General features: G+C 35.9%; 1 protein-coding gene across 1 annotated transcript; it reads left to right on the top strand.

Moving 5' to 3' along the window:
* The first annotated feature begins 8514 nt into the window (after positions 1–8514).
* LOC134246696 (myb/SANT-like DNA-binding domain-containing protein 4) lies at positions 8515–16496 on the top strand. Its single transcript, XM_062729058.1, has 4 exons — positions 8515–8661; positions 15679–15953; positions 16076–16190; positions 16332–16496. The coding sequence occupies exons 1-4, from the start codon at positions 8515–8517 to the stop codon at positions 16494–16496; spliced, it is 702 nt and encodes a 233-aa protein (XP_062585042.1).
* Positions 16497–21500: the final 5004 nt, after the last annotated feature.

The following is a 21500-nucleotide window of genomic DNA, read 5'->3' as shown; positions in this document are numbered from 1 at the left end:
GCCCCAGGGTCAGGAGTTCTGGTGTTAGGGGGGGCTATATTGATTATACATGTATAGTGAACAAAAACATTAAATCTTTGAATATTTTCTTCTTTGCACCTAGGTTTTAAGCAGATGAACTACCTATATAGTTATGAGCAAGGGCCCTAATCTTCAAGAATTGTAAATTTCAAGGCCCCACGGTCAGTTGTACCATAGAGGGGGGTGGGGGCTGTACTTATATACTGAAAATGAATGAATTGTTTGAAATGTGCTCCTTTGTATTAATCAAATATTTTTGAAAAGCATGAATGCCTTTCCAAAAATTGTACAATGTGTGGATCTAGGCCTAAGAGTCCAGGGTTCATGTGTGGTAGCGGCACTACTCATTATTGCTGAATATTACTGATTTGTTGAAATGCATTTTTTGTTCCCCTACCCTGCCTATGGGTATTAAGTAACCAAACTAAGGAACTGCTAAGTGTATAGTTATGATGACCAAATTGTAAATGCTATAGCATCTGGCTTAAAACATGGATCAAATTCAATCACTGGAAAGTTGTTGAATAATGCTCAGGTGACCTATAAGGCCCGCCCATGGGCCTCTTGTATGTTATGTGCACATGTTCCGGAAAAATAAATATACATGTAAACGCGCCAACTGAGCAGAGTTTTCCATTCAAAATATAACAGATGCTATGTAGGAGTGAACATCCCCAGCTAACTGATCACTCCTGTCCGTGCTCCCTGTTGCAATTGGGAATTAACGGAAACATCCGTCGACATTTCAGTATGTAAATAATGGCCTCACATGCAGTTAATGGAAAACGTCAGCCAGCATTTGGCTTTTAATAAAATTATATATTGTATTTGCATGACAAGGTCATTGAATCGACCATAGAACTTGCGAAATGATGACTAAGAAATGTTATTTTCTCTTTAGGTAAGTTGAAAGAAATCCAACATTTTTACATACCTTACTTAAAATACTCTAGCATACCAGAAACTGTACTTTAGAAAAAGCATTTTATTTTTTTTTAATTACATATCGGCTTAGTGCAAATTTGTGAAAGTCTTACGATCGGAAAAAATTAAGACTTACGACTATTCGACTTTTTGTGAGGAGTTATTTCAATGTACAAATAAGTTGCCCTTGAAGAAAACGACAATCACTCTACACTTAACTTCTGGTATTGAAATATTTGTACCACTTACACCATACTTCTGACATTTAAAACATGAAAAGGGTTTTATCTATTTTCAATGTTGTACATGCACATGAGTCTTAAGTTTTTTTTTAAAAAAAAAAATCCGGAAAAATATTATCCCAACTACAACTTTCAGTGGCGTAGCATCGTTTTTGAAAGTGGGGGGGCCAGCCAGAGGAAAAATTTTTTTACTTCCCTGAAAATGTTGACGAGCAAAAAAAAAAAAAAAAAGGAAAAGTTCAATAAAGTCGAAAATCCTATTGCGGGGGGGGGGGGGGGGTATACTTTTTCTCAGTGTCAACTACTTTTAGTATCAATTCTAATACTACATTTTCGGTACATCAATAAAAGTCTAAAAGTGGGGGGTCCAACCAGGCTTTCAATTAACATTTCCTATAGTATAAGTAAGGTTGGGAAAAAAAGTGGGGGGGGGGGGCAGCCCCCCCCCCCCTGTTGCTACGCCCCTGATTTGAAACTGTTACCATATTTGCCACAAGCAACCATGAAACGTACAAATACCTCACCATCCTCCTTATCGATACCCTGTACTTGTCCAAGGTACCATTTTTTCATATAAGTTGCTGCTATCCAAGAATCTTTTGCCAACTTGCCAACATCTGCTTTTCTTTGTTTTCCAAATCATTTTTCCTTTGTCATTGTCGGCTGTACATGAAACTAAATTTTCATGGTTTTCATCCTGGTAGGTAGATGTAAGTGTACCCCTCACATTGTGTTTGTGTAATGTCCACCCTACTCTTATCGCAATAACAGGTCACCTCTCTTGTATATATCTTGTTTAGGCCACCTCCAATTACATAATGCACCTTAAAGGTCCCCTTAAACACCCAATTTTATGTTAACGCCCACAAAATCTACCTGATTCAAGATCAATAATTTACCGCCTGTCAATCATTAAAAAAACAATAGCTTCTGATTTGATGGACAGGTCAGCTACCTGTGCTTCCCGATATTCTGAGTTTGCATGTTTTGAAAACAATTACCTGGTCACGCGTCAAACGCTTTCATGTACCCGCATAGCATACACGCGGATTAGAAAACTCCAATATGTTTGAATTTTATTTAAAAAAATAATTGAAGGTAGATTATTAAAACATTGACATTATAAAATATTTCTATCTTCACTGCTGTTTGTTACTTATAAATGTTATTATAATATCGTCTATGTTTATCTATAGAAAAAAGACCGCGTCCACAGAAACCGGCTCTTTTTTGCCGTAATTAGAAGTCCGACGAAATAAATTCTTTTTTAAGAAATGAGATATAAGAAAAATATTCAGCACTAATAGACGACATAGCATAGTTTTTAAAAGATGTTTTATTTTGTACTATGGCTACAATCCGCACGATGTTGTATAGAAATTGATGTCAGAATTAATGCTCGAATTTCCTCTAGGTCTGTATATATACGTAATGAAAATGTGAAGATAATTAATAGTGATCGATTTTGAAAAGAAATTTTTCTAACAATACAATTTTGTTAACACACGAAGAATAAAAATATGGAATATTTTGGACAACATTTTTGGCCATAAAAAAAAAACAGTAGTGGTGAGACTCGCCCCGAGAGAATTTTTTCGGATTCGTCATAGTCTATCTGGGTAAAGAAAATGAAGGTTACCTTACTTCCTGATTCTACAGCCATTTCAGCCCATTTCGAAAATTCTTCAGCACAATGAATTGATGTTTTTCCTTGCTTAACTGCATTGTCCGCTGCCCTATTGACACTTGCACCCAATCCATCGCACGGACCCTTTCTAAGTAGCTCCAGCGTCCTGAGATTCCGAACTCCTCTTCATGATCGGCAATGAATTGAAAAATAGTTTTGTTCCTATATTATTCCTATACTGGTGGGTGAGTCACTCAAATAATGCACCGTTTTCAAATGTGGATTTTCATTTTTCAGGGAAGGAATGAATTTGCGAAGAATTGTATACACAGTTGTGGCATTATGACTCAAAACATCTGAGACAGCAACATAGCTCCGTGTCTTTGTTCCTGTGTCACTTTTAGAGTATACAACCATTGTATGCAGTGTGATAGCTGCTGCGTTCCAGTATGCAGACTGAACTTCCTCTACTGATGTACATCCATAATTTTCAGCAAAATCCATTCACAGGCACGTAGCATCGTTTTTGAAAGTGGGGGGGCCAACCAGAGAAATTTTTTTTTACTTACCTGAAAAAGTTGACAAGCAAAAAAAAAAAAAACAAAAATTAAGTTGCCCAAACTCGGGGGGGGGGGGGGGGGTGTAGTGGCCAACTTTTTCGGAACTAACTTACTATCACTTTCAATTTTTTCCCTACTATCCCTGATTTCACTATACTATGGTATAAAGTGGGGGGGCCAACCATCCTTTCAATGAACATTTACTATAGTAAAGGTAATGGGGGGGGGGGGGGAAAGTGGGGGGGGGCAGGCCCCCCTAGCCCCCCGGTTGCTACGTCCCTGACTTTAAAAAAAACCCACCAGGATGGCAACGTGTTTTGGGAGGACCCATCTTAACAAAACAGGATTGAGTTTATTCAGAAAAATTTCGAGACCTATTCAGTATCCGGAGCGTTTGTGCTACTTATTTAAGTAAAAAAATCCAATCTGCTTGACGACTACGGACCGTGTATGCTTTTTTCCACCTTTGCAACTCATCCTGGACACCATGCCACTAAACCGGAAGTGAATCCGTGTATATTTGAAGTCTTTAAGAGCATGTTCAAATAAAACAAAGAAATAAATATATTAAACGAAATTTGATTCATTTATTTTAAATATATATTTCAGAAAACTCAATAAGATAATCAATTCTTTTTCTTACTTATATGACCATATGCACTAGGGGCAGATATTTCAATTTTGACAAGGCGCCAAATTTAAATCATTGAAAACACCAGTCAACAAAGCGTAAAACAGTAGACTTAGCGACTTAATAAAGCATTATTTTTGTTCGGGAAAAAAACATATTTTTTAATTGATCACATATGGTAACACGGTATTGTAAATGAAATAGATATTAAATATTAATGCATGTTTTGGTCACCTGAGTAAATTCAGGTGACCTATTGCTATCTGTTTTCGTCCGTCATACGTCGGTCGAAACTTTTGAACATTTTTAGCTTCTTCACTGGAACCACTGAACCAATTTCAACCAAACTTTACATACAGCATCTATGGGTGAAGGGGGGCAAAGAACAAATTGTGAATTTCATGGCCCCTGCCCCCCACCCCCCTCCCCTGGGAGGGGGGCCAAAACCAATAAAATTAATGCATCTTTAAAAATCTTCTTCTTTACTCCTGGACGTAATGCAGTCAAACTGTTGGCACGATTTTAATCAGCATTAAGTCCTCTACCAAAATTTTGAAATTCATGGCCCCTGGGTCAGGAGTTCTGATCTTAGGGTGGGGCTGTATAGTTCATATAGTAAAAGTGCATTATTTTTTTGAAAATCGTCTCCTCTCCTCCTGGGTATTAACTGACCAAGTACATAGTTATGCACCTTCATCAATATACCTTCATTACCTGCGTACGGAGTTTACATATCTCAGTTGATTCGATACGCTAGAGCATGCTCTACGTATGAACAATTTCTGAAACGAGGTACATTATTGACAAACAAGTTGATAAAAGAAGACTATCAGCAGTCTCGTTTAAAGTCATCATTCCGTAGGTTCTATGGTTGATACCATGACCTTCTCAGCAAATACAATTCATCATTAGGTCAAATGCTGGCTGACGTTTTTCATACTAATTGTTAGTCCATTATTAATTTATGCACTGAATGGATTTTTTCGTTATCCCGATCATGACCAGGAGCACACGGCGGGTGTGACCAGTCGGCAGGGGATGCTCACTCTACATTGGCACCTGATCCCACCTCTTTGGAGGTCCGTGTTTGCTCTGCTCCTATTTTGTATTGTTTTTATAGACTTTGATATTGAATACTGTTCGTTATCTCCATATCCTTTATTGAACATGACTGCCTCTTCCAAAATTATGAATTTCATGGCCCCTGGTTCAGGGGTTCCGGTGGTAGGGCGAGTCTCTATTGATTATATAGTAAAAATACAATAATTCTTTGAAAATCTTCTCCTCTGCTCCTGGGTATCAAATAAACTAGGTACATAGTTATGATGACCAAGAGTGCCTCTTTAAAAATTGTGAATTTCATGGCCCCTGGGTTAGGGGTTCTTGTGTTAGGGATGGGGGTATCTATTGATTATATAGTGAAAATGCATTAATTCTTCAAAAATCTCCCCCTCTGCTCCTGGGTATTAAATAAACTAACTTAGTATAGTTATAATAATAGAAGTAAAGGAAATAATAGGGAAGTCGTAGTCCTCAGGGGGTTGGTAGCCACTCCCTGAAATCGAGACTGAGGGAAGAAAATAGTAGTACTGCAGTGAGCGGGCACCATACAATCCCCTTGAGTTGACCCTTCGGGAATACCGGGTGAGGTGCTTTCACCCATGTAACTAGTGTTCCCAGCAACAATCATGTTACATGTACCAGCACTAGTGTAGTTTTCTCACATGGGGTCAATCTGAGCGGAGCAATAAAAAGGGACAGTGTAGGGTCTCCTTTTCAGGTGGGTATGGCGATTACCCAGGAATCTCCCAGTCAAAGTGTTGCACAGGGGAGCAGTGTTAGCCATCCTTTGATCATTAGGACACAGTCATACAACAGTAAGGGAGCAGTGCTCTGGGTGGTGGGGGAACCCGTATATAGTTTTGAAGGTTCATCATCTCGCTCATTTCCGAGGCAACTAAATGTACCTGGATCGTGATCTTCGAGCCAGACTGAAAAAATTCGGAATACTGAAATACATAGCTCTGGTGGCCTGAAGGTGTTGAATACAAAAATTAATTAATTGGAGTAATCTTACATACCAAAAGATTTGTTACTCATTAAACAATAAAGTTAGTGAAAGGGAAACATTTAGGGAAATTCTCCTAAGAAATGAAGTATCAAGCATACATGTACTTGGCACTAACGAGGCCACATCTGGAATATGCAAGCAGTGTTTGGGATCCCTATCTACGGAAATGGTTCAATGAAGATCAGCCAGATTCATTGCAGGGGAATATTCAAGAGATCCAGGGACAATAACCTCACTTTCAGATAAATTGAACTTACCAACTCTTGAGTTAAGACGAAAGACATAACGTCTTCTCATGTTTCATAAATATTACATCCAAAAATTCGAATTCCAGTTCCTGACTACATCAAAAATGTTTCATTAGACTAAGCTTCACTGGCAAATAATACAAAAGTAGTTCCTTCTCCAGAACCATCAGAGATTGGAATAACCTACGACCGGATATACTGAACATAGTCATTCAAGACCCCAGACTCGTAATTAATCTGTAATAAGTACCTGAGACAAAACTTTTTATCCTGCACCTGCAAATAGATGCTTTTAAAGCGCACCTCTTGTTTGACGTCATACCAAACCTGCGTGATGGGTCGAGGCCTTCTCTGAGGAATAAAAAGATTACAATACAAAATAAGAATTTGAGTGATATGTTCTATTCTTAACTACAGGCATATAATACAGGTAATAGACCCACAGCATATTATAAAATAACCACAGCATACAATAAAACCATATAATTATGAATCCACAGCATGTATTAAAACTATCTATCATAAGGCAGCCATGGCGTTCCATATACTACCAATTGCTAAATTTTGGGTTTCAAATATCTTGTCATTAAACGGTACAACATGCTCAAAGTACGGAAAGTGTGGTATACCCATAGAGAGGCGACAGATCTAGAGCAGTGGATGCTAGAAAAACATTCCGCCGATATATACGGTAACTCGACTTGAATAGCGAGTATAAAAGAGTCACGGTCACACAACCGTATTCAGGGCTGAACTTAGTATGCAACTTTACTCCAAAACGTGTGAACTATTAAACTATACAAATTGCAGGCATAATTGGATAACTAAGCAAGTAAATAATGTTAAACAATTATCTATAACGTGAATGATTATTTTGAACGACTAAAGGCGGTTTTATTAAACAAATGTACGACTGAATTCAGCTTGGGGCCTTAGAAATTCTTGTTTTGAGCACCGTGCACATAGAAAGATTGAAATCTCTTTAATCTTGGTTTCGAGTCGACTGGACATGCATGTCGTTTAGGTAAAGAGTTCTGAAGACTATTTTGCAAGCTCCGTGATGGGAAAGTCGTGAGTTCGAGTCAAAAATTTCCTTCGTCAAGCGCTCAACACTTTGAAGTGAAAGTATTAAAACCGAGAGCCCGTGTCACGGCAGGCGTTGGAGAGTTAAAGATCCTTCACTGCTCATGATCAGTGGCCCTGAGTGCCTCGTAAAGGTCTAAATTCAAAGCCCTTCACCACATTGTGACGTCTCTATATGAGTGAAAGACGTAAAACAACTTAAAATCTTACAGTCACAAGACTCTTAATGAAGTTTATAACAGAGTATAAACTATATTTGACAGATTGATGGGTTATCATCGGCACAAAACCACGGCTAAAAATTTTCATCCTCTCCTATTCTGGGGGGGGGGGGGGGGCTTTATGCGGATTCTAGAAATTGGTTCGAGACGATTGTGGTTATATATGTTGCTACATGTACAAATTTGATGCACTTGTACCTGAACTTCTCCACTTTGGCACAAAATCGCCTTTATTTCATTAATACTGCACTGGTACTAAGCAAGTCCTGTAGAATAATTATATGGCTTAACGTTTATCCCACAAAGTCAATAATTGACTAATTCTCATTTTACGATTGATAGTCTTATAGATTATCATCATTCAAAAAATCCCCTACCAGGTAACGACATACTTTGGTTGCTCCAGTAGTACTGCTCGAACAGGAATCACTGGTACCGATTCAGTTGAATACAATGAAAGGTTCTGCTATGTTCTGTTTTTAACGAGCCTCTATTCCGACAGGTTGTTGGACGACCTGGCCAGGGGGTCGTAACATAAAGCATGCTAAGTTTTTGACTTAAGTACGGTCTTATGTGCGCGTTAAGCACATTTTTAGGACCTACATAAGTACTACTTAAGTATGTCTTATACCGTAACATAAAGCGAACTAAGCAAGATTTTTGCTAAGTCATACTTATGTATTGAATTAAAATATTACACAGTGTGAAAGTTCATAATGTAGTGCTGGTTATTACATATAAGTGTGATATTTACTCACAGACTGAATATTTTTTACTTCTTTAATCACGCCTAGCTATTGTTACAATTGTCCTAAGGGACTTATAGTCTTTAAAAATTCCGCCACGTTCTTATTCCCTGGGATTTGCTTCTCGTTTACGGAAGGTAATGGCTCGAAAACCGAATTTTTCCAGTTTGGAAATCGAAACGTTGATAGAAGAGTTTCAGAATCATAAAGAAGTTCTTAATTCTTCGTTTAATAACACTTCCACCAACGCATCAAAACAAAGGGCATGGGCAAGTGTGGCATCAAAGGTAAATTTCTCTCTCTCTCTCTCTCTCAGGCATGTAACAACAGGGGACCAGCCCCCTTTTTCCCTACATTACTTTTATTATTGCAAATGTTCATTGAAAGTCTGCATGGTTGCCCCCCCCCCCCCCTTATACTACAGGAAGTTTATACATGTATCAGGAAATGTAGTATGGAATGCAAAAAAATCGGTACTGAAAGAAGTTGGCTTTGAAAAAAGTTGGCCTCTACCCACCCACCCCCAACGAAATAGGATTTTCGATTTGGGGCAATTTTCCTTCTTTCTTTTTTTGCTTGTAAATTTTTTCAGGAAAGTCAAATAAAAATTATCTGGCGCCCCCCCCCCCCTTTTCAAAAACGATGCTACAGTACAGGCCACGAGTTTTCCGCAACGCTCGGTGGAAAAAACACCGTGTGAAACGCTCTGTGTTACACCGTGTACACGGTGTAGCACGGTGTGTGTGGATTTGAAATATACAGGTAGGCACACCGTGCCGCACCGTGTCTAAAAAATCTCAGATAGTGTCCTCCATGTCGCACCGTGTCCAGAAATTTCCTCTCCAAGCTGCACCGTGTAAATAGTATTACAGACAAAATCGTTTGTTTTTCATAAAAATTTAAAAATAAATTTTGATGACAACTTTGGTTTACGAATATGTATATAAAATAATCGGTTTTTATTCTACCAGATATTGGACTTCGAATGGCACGCATGATATTGAGATTAGATATCTGTAAAAAAAAAATTGAATGATTTTCATTTGAATTAACTGTGTGTCTAGAAATTTATGTTAGTAAAATTATTTATCCACGTTACAAATTAAATGAAATTAAATCAAAATTATGAATTTTATTTTAAATGAATAATTTACACTCATGTGTTCATGTAACAAAGGAAGACGAAATGGCTTCGAGCTGCATTCGTGTCACATACACTGTATAGTACAGTATAAAATGAAACCCGAGCTGTATCTATGTTCATGGTTTTAACATGTACAGCACTAGTGTACGATCCAGGCATTATTATGTATATTCCTTGTTAAAATACATTTAGTTTGTTCATCTTGAATTATTCTGAATGTGGATGCGAAAATCGTTAGCAGAAACACGAAATTAATGCAATAATTTCAAAGCGTATTTCTAGTAACAGCAAACATTATTTTCATAGAGTAGTATTCACTACGTTGTGTTTTTAAAATCCTTTCAGTGTAAGTAGTTATTTTCAATAAGTTTTTCTTTTCTTGTAAAGTGTATAAAGAGCAACACCAGAGAGAGAGATAGACTCATACAACCCCCTTTTAACATATAGTCTGTATTTTTTTTTTTATTCTTCTTTTTATTTAAGTTAAGGAGGTCACAATTAATCATTCTATAATTCTACTTAATTGCCACAACTTTTGTTCATATTCAACCCATTTAATGCAATTAATTCGTTCTTTGCATATGCTGTACGCACAAAATTCTCGTGCATCACCTGCCAATCAAAATACCATGACGCTAGGTGACCTTGAAAGTCTGTTTACGCGGAAAGAATTTCTCTTGTGATTTGAAACAATCTTATGGTCAGTTCCGAGTTCACACCTGTTCAAAAAATATATTGGGTCTCTGCCGGTGGGCCAGGGGCGCCGTATGTTTATCACACCTTTCAAATTCTTTAGCTCTGACCACAGCAAGTGTATAACATGTAACACACTCAACTGATATCATGCGAAATTCTCCTTTCAGGTTTCACTACAACAACAATTATAAACTTACAATTATTTGTTGACTTATTTATCCTTTTTCAGACACAAATAAGAATGTATCCCTAGATTAAGATTAAAAAAAAAAATAACATAAATTTGCAGACTTCTGATAAAGTTTTAACCAGCTGATTCGTGTCGCTTTCTAGAAAGGGTGGTTGGGCATTTTTAAAAATCGCTAAATATCTATGTCTTCTCAACCCGTTTTTTCTTCTTTTCACACGATATATTTCAGAATGAAGTAATATTCGTACTGAAGTTAGCACATTTCATTTGCCAAAAATTCGTCTGTCATTTTTGTATTCAGCGTGTTTACTAATAAAGTTTATCACTAATTTAATTAATGAAATTATTCAGATTATCATCTCTGCCTGTTCAGTAGATGTTCGAGTTTACCGCATTCAATATTTATCTCCATATTTTACATAATTACAGATTTTTAGTGTTAGTCTAAATGCAATATTCCTCATCTGAACCTGTCCAATGATTCGGTATCGGTATCAAAGAGCAGAATTAATGTGCTAGTCTGATACGTATTTTTTTTTAAAAATAATCTAGACACAGTACATGCACATTTAAATTCTTACAAAATAATTAATTCACTTAGTATAATCACGCATCTGATATGTAATACGAATACTTGTATCAACGATTTAATTGAACACAGTTAAAATCAATATCGAAAGTAGAGACAATTAAGTAATTCATTTATGAAAGTGTGTTTCCTCTTAGTGTAATATAATTTTTATGACTAATATAATTAGGATTTAACTTGAAACGTGATTGTATATTTTTTTTGCTGGACACGAGTACGTAAGTAAGTAAGTAAGTAAGTAAATTATTTATTATAGTGACATGTGTATTGTTACAGTAATACAATATATTTTACAACAATAAGTTTAGTTTCTTGCACCCGGCCCAAAGGACCTATATGTCACTGTTAATATTTTGACAATTCTTATATACAAAGGCACAGAATGAAGATAAATGATATTAGAATGTTCTTTTTATGAAGTTCTGGCGAGTTTTAAAAGCATCAAATATAAAATTTGCAGATTGTCTGGGAAATTTACATAAAATATCTGAAAAGAATGTGTAATCTAAAGACAAATCTGATAAATTTTTAAATCCTATTTTACGAAAGAAGTCTATCCTTTTAATTTCATATAATTTGCAGTGTAATAAAAAATGTTTTTCATTTTCGATTTCATTATTGTTACAAAACTGGCAAATTCTATCTTGGGGTGGCTCAGATTTATAACGTCCGGTTTCAATTCGGAGTGGTAATACACCGCAACGAAACATTGCCATGGCTGATCTTATCGGTTTTGTCAAATCCATAGAAACGTAATCCTCCAATTTGTATTGATTTTTAAAGAGACGGTAAGTTCTTAGTTTGGGAATTTTTTTGCAAATCTTCAGTCCATTTTGTTTCAATCTGTTGACAGAGGAGTCTTTCTGCAAGTTCTAAGCTGCAAATTGATAAATTTGTGTAGATATCTGGCATATTAAGAGAATCAAGAAGTAATTTAGTTTTTGAAGTCCAGTTCGTTTTGTTATTTTGTTCCCTATCCCATAGAAAAATTTTCTTTGTCAGACGGTCGTTTTCTAATATCATCAGACGATTCCATAATCGCAAGACGTTAATCTGCTGTCGAAAGTAGCATGGCATCCAGCCACATTCGCCTTGGATTGCAATCAATGGTGTGAATCGGTGTACTCCAAGAAAATACCGTAGGGCGCGGGACTGCACCATCTCTGTACAATAATAATTTGTGGTTCCCCAAACTCCGCTGCAGTAGTCCAGAATGGGAGCAACACAGTTGAGATATAACTTTTCAAACGTTTCGAATCCGACCATTTTGAGGGAGTGAATTTTAGATATCATAGATCCGAGAGCTCGTCCTCCAGATTTTCCTAAATTTTCCGCATTTCTCTTAAAATCACAATTCTCATCAAAGATTACTCCTAAATACTTGTAGAAAGGTTCATAAGTTAAATTTTCTCCTCCTAGATAAAATGTATGAGTACGTCTTTTTTTTGCGTTTTTTCCGAAAGTGAACTATTTTGGATTTGTTTGGATTGATTCGAAGACGCCATTTTTTTTTTTACACCACGAGTCCACAACATTGAGAATGTCCTGCATGTTCTTTTCATTCGGAGAAATAATTGCGATATCGTCCGCATACAATAGAATACTTAAGTTAAGATTTTCGTCAATCTGTACTCCTTTATTTAATGCTTTAATGGCTGTAGCGAGATCATTGATGAAAAGCGCAAATAAAGTGGGTGACAAGTTATCTCCCTGCCGAACTCCTGAAGAGCACTCAAACCACTCTGTGTAGCGGTCTCCTATCCGGATACAGGATTCTGTGTTGGAATAGAGGGATTTTAAAGCATGATAGAAGTTTCCATCGATTCCATGTTTCAAAAGATTTAATTGAAGTAATTCTCTGTCTACCATGTCAAACGCTTTTTGCAAGTCTATGAATGTAACAAATGTTGCTTCATTATTTTCAATTATACTGTTGAGAGTAAATATATGGTCAATACAGGATCTATCTTTTCGGAACCCATTTTGTTCATCCACCAAGATATCACTTTCCTCCAAATAAAATAGGAGTCTGTTGTTAAGTACGGAACTGAATATTTTGGCTACTACAGATAAAAGACTGATTCCACGGTAATTCAAAGGGATTCTAGGATCTGACTTGTTGTCTTTGATAATAGGGTATATAATTGCTTTACTCCAGGTTTGTGGAACAATTCCAGAATCAAAGCATAACTGAAACATTTTGTGCAATGTTTTGACGACGTTTTCATTTTTCAAAACTTCATATGGCAGTTCATCTACTCCTACTGACTTGCCGTTTTTTGTTTTATAGACCACTTTTCGAATTTTCTCTTCGTTTATTTGTGAGTTTAAAAAAGTATTTGGTATATACAAAGGATCAAGCATCATACGTTCTAAGTGTAACTTTTGGTTGATAGCCTCGTTCTTAAATGCTGCATCAAAGTCTGGATCGGAGTCAGGATTATATAAGTTTTTGAATTCTTTATACCACGTTTGTTTAAGTAATTTTTCATCTGAACTTATTTCCCCTTGGTCGTCATAACATTCTGTAGGGAATTGTTTTTTGCGATTAGGACCCAGCCGTTTGATATGCTCCCAGAATTTCCGAGGATCATCTGAACACACAGACTCAATATTTAGAGCTAAGGTTCTGTTATGATTTCTTTCATAGTAACGAATACGTTTGTCTAAGATGTTTTGAGCATGTTTAAAATTTTCCCGTAATTCACGCTTTTTATGTCGATCTTTTACATTGCATTTCAAAAACTTTTTTTCATGGTTTCTCATAGTTTTCCACAGTTCTGTTAGCTCGTTGTTCCAGTATGGCTTGTGAATACGCAATTTTTTCTTTGATTTTCTTGACCAATCATAGTTAGGTATTGATTCAGTCATTTCACTAATAACCATTACAAAGAAATTTTCATAGATTTCGTTTATTTCTCTTTGAGTTTCACGACACAACTCTATTTTTCTAATAAGTAAGTTTATTGCATGTATGGCTGAATTAGAATTCATGAAATCGCTGGGAATTCGTCTAAGGTTAAATCGCTTTTTCGGGTTGCTTTTATTTTCATCAGCATCCGCATGTACGGTGTATTCAAAGACTAATTTAAACTTGAGCACACTATGATCGGGCACCTTGCATTTTTCTCCTAAAAGGTTCATTGCGCTGAGTTCTTCAATTACACTATTACAATTCACAATACAAAAATCTTTGCACTGAGGAAAGACATCGTGAGGAACACATATATAGTCAACTACTGATTGACCACGCGTAGAATGGTATGTATACTGATTTGACTGTTCTCCGAAACGTCCGTTTAAGGTACAAAATCGACTGTCATTTAGAAACTCTAAAAACGAACTTCCGTGTCGGTTATGGGTAGCATCTACGGAGTTACGTAGTGGTATGTTATCGAGAAAGTCGTTACAGTCTTGGGTGTTTCCAATTCTGGCATTCAGGTCACCACATACAACTATGGCATCCGATTTATAATGTAAATAAATTTGCGTTAGTAAATGTGAGTAGAATGAGGAAGCATCACGTCCCCACGGTGAATTTTCAGGAGGTAGGTACACAGTGAAGAGAATAAGTGTAAAGTCATTATATTTATTTACAAAGCGCACTCCTAAGATTCCTTCATAAGATTTGTCGACAATGTCAATACAATAAGAGTTAAAAAGCCAGTCTTTTACCACGACTCCCACGCCCCCTGAACCTTTCGGTGCTTTAATATGAGTGTGAGTGCGATTAAACCCAATCCATTTAAACCCATGCTCTGTTAAGTCTATACCATCTTCATTAACTAAGTGTGTTTCGTTCAACCCAACAATATCACAATTAATATACTTTATTATTTCAGTTCTTAATTGTTCATTTGATCTTGTCCATCCACAAACATTTAAATGTCCTATGTTTAGACTACCTGTGGGTCGGGTTCTGTCCTACTCATCCTCGTGATCGGAGAGAACATCATTGGTCTGTTCAACTTGCGGTTGCTTTTTAACAATTCTGCCGTTTGCTGTAATTCGAAACTGCTTGCCGTGTGGCATTTCGTTTAAGATAGTGCGTGCATTAAGTTCGATAAGTCTTTCAGTATGGGTTTTACTAGATCTGAGAAAGACGGTTTTGAACTTTTCTATTTCTCGGAGTACGTTGTTATTAAGTTTTCAGGAATCTTATTAGTTTAATTATCTGTATGCGATAAATTACCAATAAATGTATTAATTTATGGAAAAAGTACAACAAATATTTCGAAAGAAAGCTGATTTAATTTTATTAAATAAGGGCAATGAGAATGTTTAAAATATTTATCATCAGAACTGTGACACACCGTGTTACACGGTGCACAGACACGCTGACTTCAAAGACGCCGACAAGGTTCGAGCTCCACGCTAAAGCGTGGACTTTCGGTCCACGGGGCCCCGTGTTTTTTGCGGAAAACTCGTGGCCTGTACTGTACGTGGCTCTCTCTCTCTCTCTCGTACTGATTAGTGAAAATTCAGTTATATGCATAATACGGTGTTTTGAATGCCTTAGATTTCCACACATTTTATAGCAAAATACATGTGATAAGTTTTATACATATAGATATACATATTTTTGAATATTTTAAGATTTACACCGTAAGTTCATATACATATTCTTTTATAATAATATAGGAAGTCATTTTTTTTATATTACATGTATTTCTTTAAAAATGAAGGTAAGCTCGGTAAGTGGGGTGACGAGAACGGCCGATGATGTCAAAAAGAAATGGAGAAATGTTTCCAGCGACTCCAAGAAAAAGCTTTCACATGCGAGGAAGGAGGCTACAAAAACTGGAGGAGGGTCATCGTCGGCAGTGGAACTAAGTGCCACAGAGTTAAGGGTATTGGAGACGATGGGACAGACAGCAACAGAGGGGATTCCTGGAGGAATAGACACTGCAGGCCCATCTTCGTCCAATACCAATCTACAGGAAACTTTCATTACTGATAGGTAATAATCAATGGATTATTATATTCATAACATAAAGCTCAGTCATTTCCACGAAGACAAAATATACTTTTATTCCCAAGCAAAAATCATAAGTGTCTTTAATTTGCATTGTTTCCATTCAGCGACCAACAAGAAAGTGTTACAGACGCCACATCAAAGACCACAAGGAAACGGAAAAGATCTTCCGGAAATGAGGAGGCTCATGACCTAGTAGAAATAGAACGGGAGAGATTAGAGGTAAAGTTTATGAAAATATCCGTACTCTATCTTTTTTTAAATTTCTATAAAGATTGATTTCCAAAAGTACAATTATAAAAGTAAGTACAATATACAACTTATTATTGTCAAATTTTCTTTACTTATATCTTTAAATTACAGGTAGAGAAAAAGAGGCTGGAATTGGAGGAAAGAAGATTAAATCTAGAGCAGAGAAGATATGACTTGGAGGTAGAGAGACATTCTAGGGGGTTTATGGTGTGTGACTCGCAGAAAGTGCTGAAATATTATATTGTACCTGCTGGGTTTACTGATTTCATGTCATGAGATTAAATAAATCCTAACGCAAGGTTTTCCCGTGTTCTTCGTCCATCATGCACTGTGCCATTATAGCATAGGTCATCATTATCCTGTGGCGGAAGTACTTCACACTCAGGCAACTGTATCCTGTGATTAATGCACATATTGTGCAAAACCGCTGTCGCCACTATCACCTGAAATTGGAGGGAAAATTTGATAGAGTATATCAAAAGATATTTTTGGATTTAAAGATATTCATTTGATATTTTCATAAAGTTATTTGTTTATACCTTGCATGCTTTCGAAGGATTAAATAACAGAGGACCTCCAGTTTTATCAAGACAGCGAAAACGGCCCTTCCACACACCAAAACATCTTTCAACAGAGTTTCTAGCTTTCATACGACGAGCATTATAACGATGCTCTGAGGGAGTAGAAGGCTGTAAATATGGGGTCATCATCCATGGTCTTAATGGATATGCTGAATCACCCAAGAGCCACCCCTCGCTAATTTCACCTATATAAAATATTCATGCATCTATTAACATTTTAAAAATGAGCTATTAAGGAACATCCCTTTTGTAGGAACCCTATGCCATACATTAATAAACTTCGTACATAGATTGAACCAATAATATCTAATAAATTTATGGACAAATATGGAGTAACTGCAGAAATTTTTCCATTTAAAAAGACAAATTTCATTGTCTGGTATAGGAAGGCGGCGCAATACCCAAAAGTTGCAATTAAAATTTGGTATATTATATTTAAAATCCTACAGAAAAGTAATTACAACCATGTATTTATTGAATGGAAATGAAAATTCATTATATTTTTTTGCATACAATACTGCATTCCCCTTATATTTCTTTACTATATGGTAGTATCAACTTGGGGGGGGGGGGGGGGCTGTACTTCAATGAACATTTTTCAAAAGTAAAATTAACGTTGCGTACAAAACTGCCCCCCCCCCCCCTGTTGCTACGTGCCTGTATATACATGTTTATACAAAGCACAAGGCAATGCGCTTTCGTCCAATTTATTTTTATTGTGAATATTACATACCGGATTCAAACTTTGCTGAAAGAGCACTGTCTGTCCATATGAAAGAGTCATGACTGCTCCCTGGCCACTTAGCGACGATGTTGGTGAATCTGAGATCGGAGTCGCACACCCCCTGAACATTTATTGAATGGAAACATTTCCTATTTACATACAAATGTTCATCTTTACTAGGTGATCTTATAGCAACATGTGTACCATCAATGCAACCCAGAACATTGGGGAATTTAGACATTTGAAAGTATTTTTGCATGACATGGATTTTCTCTGCATTATCAGTAGGAAACTTAATAAAATCACTAGCATATTTACTTATGCTACAAGACACATCATCAACTATACGAGAAACGGTCATTCTTGACATCCCCTGGGAATCTCCCAAAACGTTGAAAAAACTACCAGTAGCGTAAAATCTCAAGGCAGTTAATACCTGTGATGAAACACTGATAGCTTCATTTCTCTTTGTTGCTCTTTCCAAATCACCTCTTACCAATTCACACACATTTTCAATTAGATTTCTGTCTAAACGATACCGCTCTATCAAATATTGGTCGTCATAACCATGTAGATTTTCTCTTGTCTTAAAAGTTCTTTTTTTCCTCCCACTTTGTAGAAATATATAAGCCGACGCCATTCGTGTAATAATTCGAACTTAACTTCTAATATCTATTGTGAATAGTGTTTAATTGTGTCTTTATTCACAGACCTCTGAATACTACTCTCAGTTTCTCTGTGATTACCGGCCGAGTTAAGCTGTCATTGATTTCCAATCATAATTAATGTACACATATGTATATCCTACAGGGTTATTTTGTTTAATATACATGTTTAAATTGCTATATACATGTACACAAGACATAAATGCTATTTATTGACTTGAAGAGGTATTAGAGTATCTTATTAATTAAAAACAAATGAAATAATTACAATATTCATCGTTAAATTTTAACAGTTTTTATGTATAATGTGTTCAGGTTCTGTATAACACGCACTTAAGTCACCTATGTTGATCGCCTAAGTTTTGCTAAGATTTGTATTTCTTAGCATCCTTTATGATACGGACTTAAGACAAATAATGTACTTATGTCTTACTTAAGTATGGTCTTAGACTTAAGTACTTTTTATGTTACGACCCCCAGAAGACAATAAACAGAACAGCCGACTTAAATGCAATTAAGTCAAAATTTTTACTTTGAATAACATCATTTATTATACACACGCATTAAAGAATTGAACGTTTGTATAATTATATTTCAATTTAAATATATGGTTAAAACATTGTACTTTTATCAAAAGCTATATCGAATTGAAAATCTGAAACGAAAGTCGGTTCTCTGTTTATGGTCTTGGGGCCTGGGGCTCGTAACATAAAGCTTGCTAAGTTTTTGACTTAAGTAGGGTCGTAAGTACGGTTTAGGCACAATCTTAGGACCTGTCTTAGTACTGCTTAAGTATGTCTTAAACCGTAACATAAAGCGAACTAAGCTAGGTCCTAGCTAAGTCAGACTTATGTTAAAAATATTTCGCATGAGTCAGCCTATAGTTTTTGATTTTATATAGATGTAAAGTGCTAAATGTGATTCAGTTAGGGTTTTAATTAATTACATGTTAAAGTTGACGTCCTTACCTATCGGTTTAAGTTATGTTAGATTAGATTTCGTATTAAAATTATAATTATGTTATAAACTATTCGGAATGTTTGAAAACAAATACTGCACGGTCAGAAAGTGGCGAATTGTAGTTCATTGTAAATGTTCACAGCAATTGTTTTATCACCTGGGGTGTTTTCAGTTTACCTCTTGTAACTAATTTGTTTTGATAAATGCTCACTTACCCTGTTATTATCGCAGACAAGAAAAGATAATCGACCGCCTATTCATTTGAAATTTAAACCCTAAAAAGTTCGATACATTTTGAATCCCCACTATGTATAATGCCATGTATGTCAGAAGCAAAAAATGCAGAAGTTTAATGATATAATCATTATCAAGGATATAAAACAAAAAAACAAAAACAAAAATCGGGATATTTCTATAACCGAAGTCCTACTAATTTCAGACGTATCCCTAAAATTAAATTTTGTGTTTACATGTATGCTGTGCTGTGAGTGAAATTGGGATCAGTGATCACCCCATCCACCACCACCCCCTCCCAACGAAAAAATTAAATTCTTAAATCAGGGTCAAATATAGATAATTATTTTCTTTAATGCATAATATGAATAGAGGAAACTTTAAACATCGAAAGTCAACATTAAATAATTCTAAATATATGAACAAGAAAGTTAAGGTATACTTAAGTCACCTCTACCGGCCGCCTAAGTTTTGCTAAGATTGCCAAATCTAGGTACGCTTCTAGTTACGGTCTTAAGTTGTAGACTGTACTTAAGTCCTACTTAAGCAGGGTTTAAGACTTAAGTAGCCTTTATGTTACGACCCCCTGATCTCCAAAAACTACATAGATATTGTCAATCAGAAACCTTTTTAATATTAACGTTGCAATACTTGTGTATACAATTAGAATGTTTAAACAAAATAATCCTGTAAATGAGAATGACTAGGTTAGTGTGTTTGCAAATCTGAGGTATCATCTCCAAAAACAAAAACAAACCCATCCTTACCCAGATTATACTCAGACAAATGACATTTTGATACCCAACCTTCAACTCCGTAATATGTCTCTAGTGTTAATTTTAATAGATATACGAGGGGTTATCAAAAAGTTCGTGGACTAGCGCCATAAAATTAAAACCGCTTAAGGTACATCTATGAATTTTGAAATATCTAGTAAGCATCATCTTTTCTATCAAAAGAATTAACCACAAATCATGAATTTTATTTTTTGATAAATTAGCGATATTTTTGTAAGCAATGATATGTCCAGGCGGCGCAACCTTGAAAACGACGTTTTTTCGACCTATTTGTAACTGAGAAAAACTCATTTGACATGATTATTTGACATCCAATAATTCCGTTAATTCAGGTATGTGTCGGGACACAATTGTTCTATAAAATATAAAATTTTCACTTCATTCTGGAAGTTCTATGAAATTTTATCGTAAATTTTACACGGAATGTCCAAACAAATGAGGCCTTGAAAATGACGTCAAAAGGGGGAGGGGTGTCCGTTTCCAACATTCTATAAAGTTTTGCCCCTGAAAAAATAGTATAGACCTAAAATATGTTGAAACTGGCTACAGAGAAATAAAATTCATCCAGAGTACTTGTCTTTTAATGTCAAAATAGACTCAGAGAAAAAAGGGATACACAGTTAATGTCGATTTGCAGTCAAGGTGGGAAAAATCAATCCCGTCAAAAATGACGTTGACCATGTGTTGTAGATATTGAACCCCCAAACGCAAAATATTCCGGCACAATCAAGCGCGCATCTCTCCCAATGTATTAATCCATTTGGAATATTATATTCATAGAAGGCCACTGTTCATGACATTGGAAAGTCATATAAACAAGGCGGGATTAAGTCCTTGCTCAGCTCCAGGAAATCTCATCAAAAAAGTGTATGAGGTATAAGAAGGGGACATTGAAAAAACAATGACGTTATCGGACGTCATGAAAATAAACGACGACAGTGCCGGGTGATCATATAATGTTGTTTTCATTTTATAATAATTTGGTAAATAATGAACATATCAGGCTAAAATTTTCAACATTTCTTTAGTTTGTGTTGCTTTATGTTCCATATCAATTTTGAAAGCGCAGACTACATAGTACTAATTTTATAGCCTCAGTCCACGAACTTTTTGATAACCCCTCGTATATAATAAAACAATATGTCAACACTGGTTAACTTGAGTATTTAAACCAGATGCTCTTTACACAATAGTAACAAATCATTTTTCTAGAATCCGTCAAAACAACTGGTACTTTAGTTTTCAAAGGAACGCCCCTAAAACATAAATTATTATAAATGCCAAGACGACAAGTAACAAGTTTAATATGTAAACATAAC

Source organism: Saccostrea cucullata, unplaced genomic scaffold, assembly GCF_032062105.1.
Source record: "Saccostrea cucullata isolate Sc308-1 unplaced genomic scaffold, CSIRO_AGI_Scuc_v1 ctg8605, whole genome shotgun sequence".
Classification (NCBI taxonomy): domain Eukaryota; kingdom Metazoa; phylum Mollusca; class Bivalvia; order Ostreida; family Ostreidae; genus Saccostrea; species Saccostrea cuccullata.
Note: the sequence above shows the minus strand (reverse complement) of the source record. Positions and strands in the feature narration are given on the sequence as shown.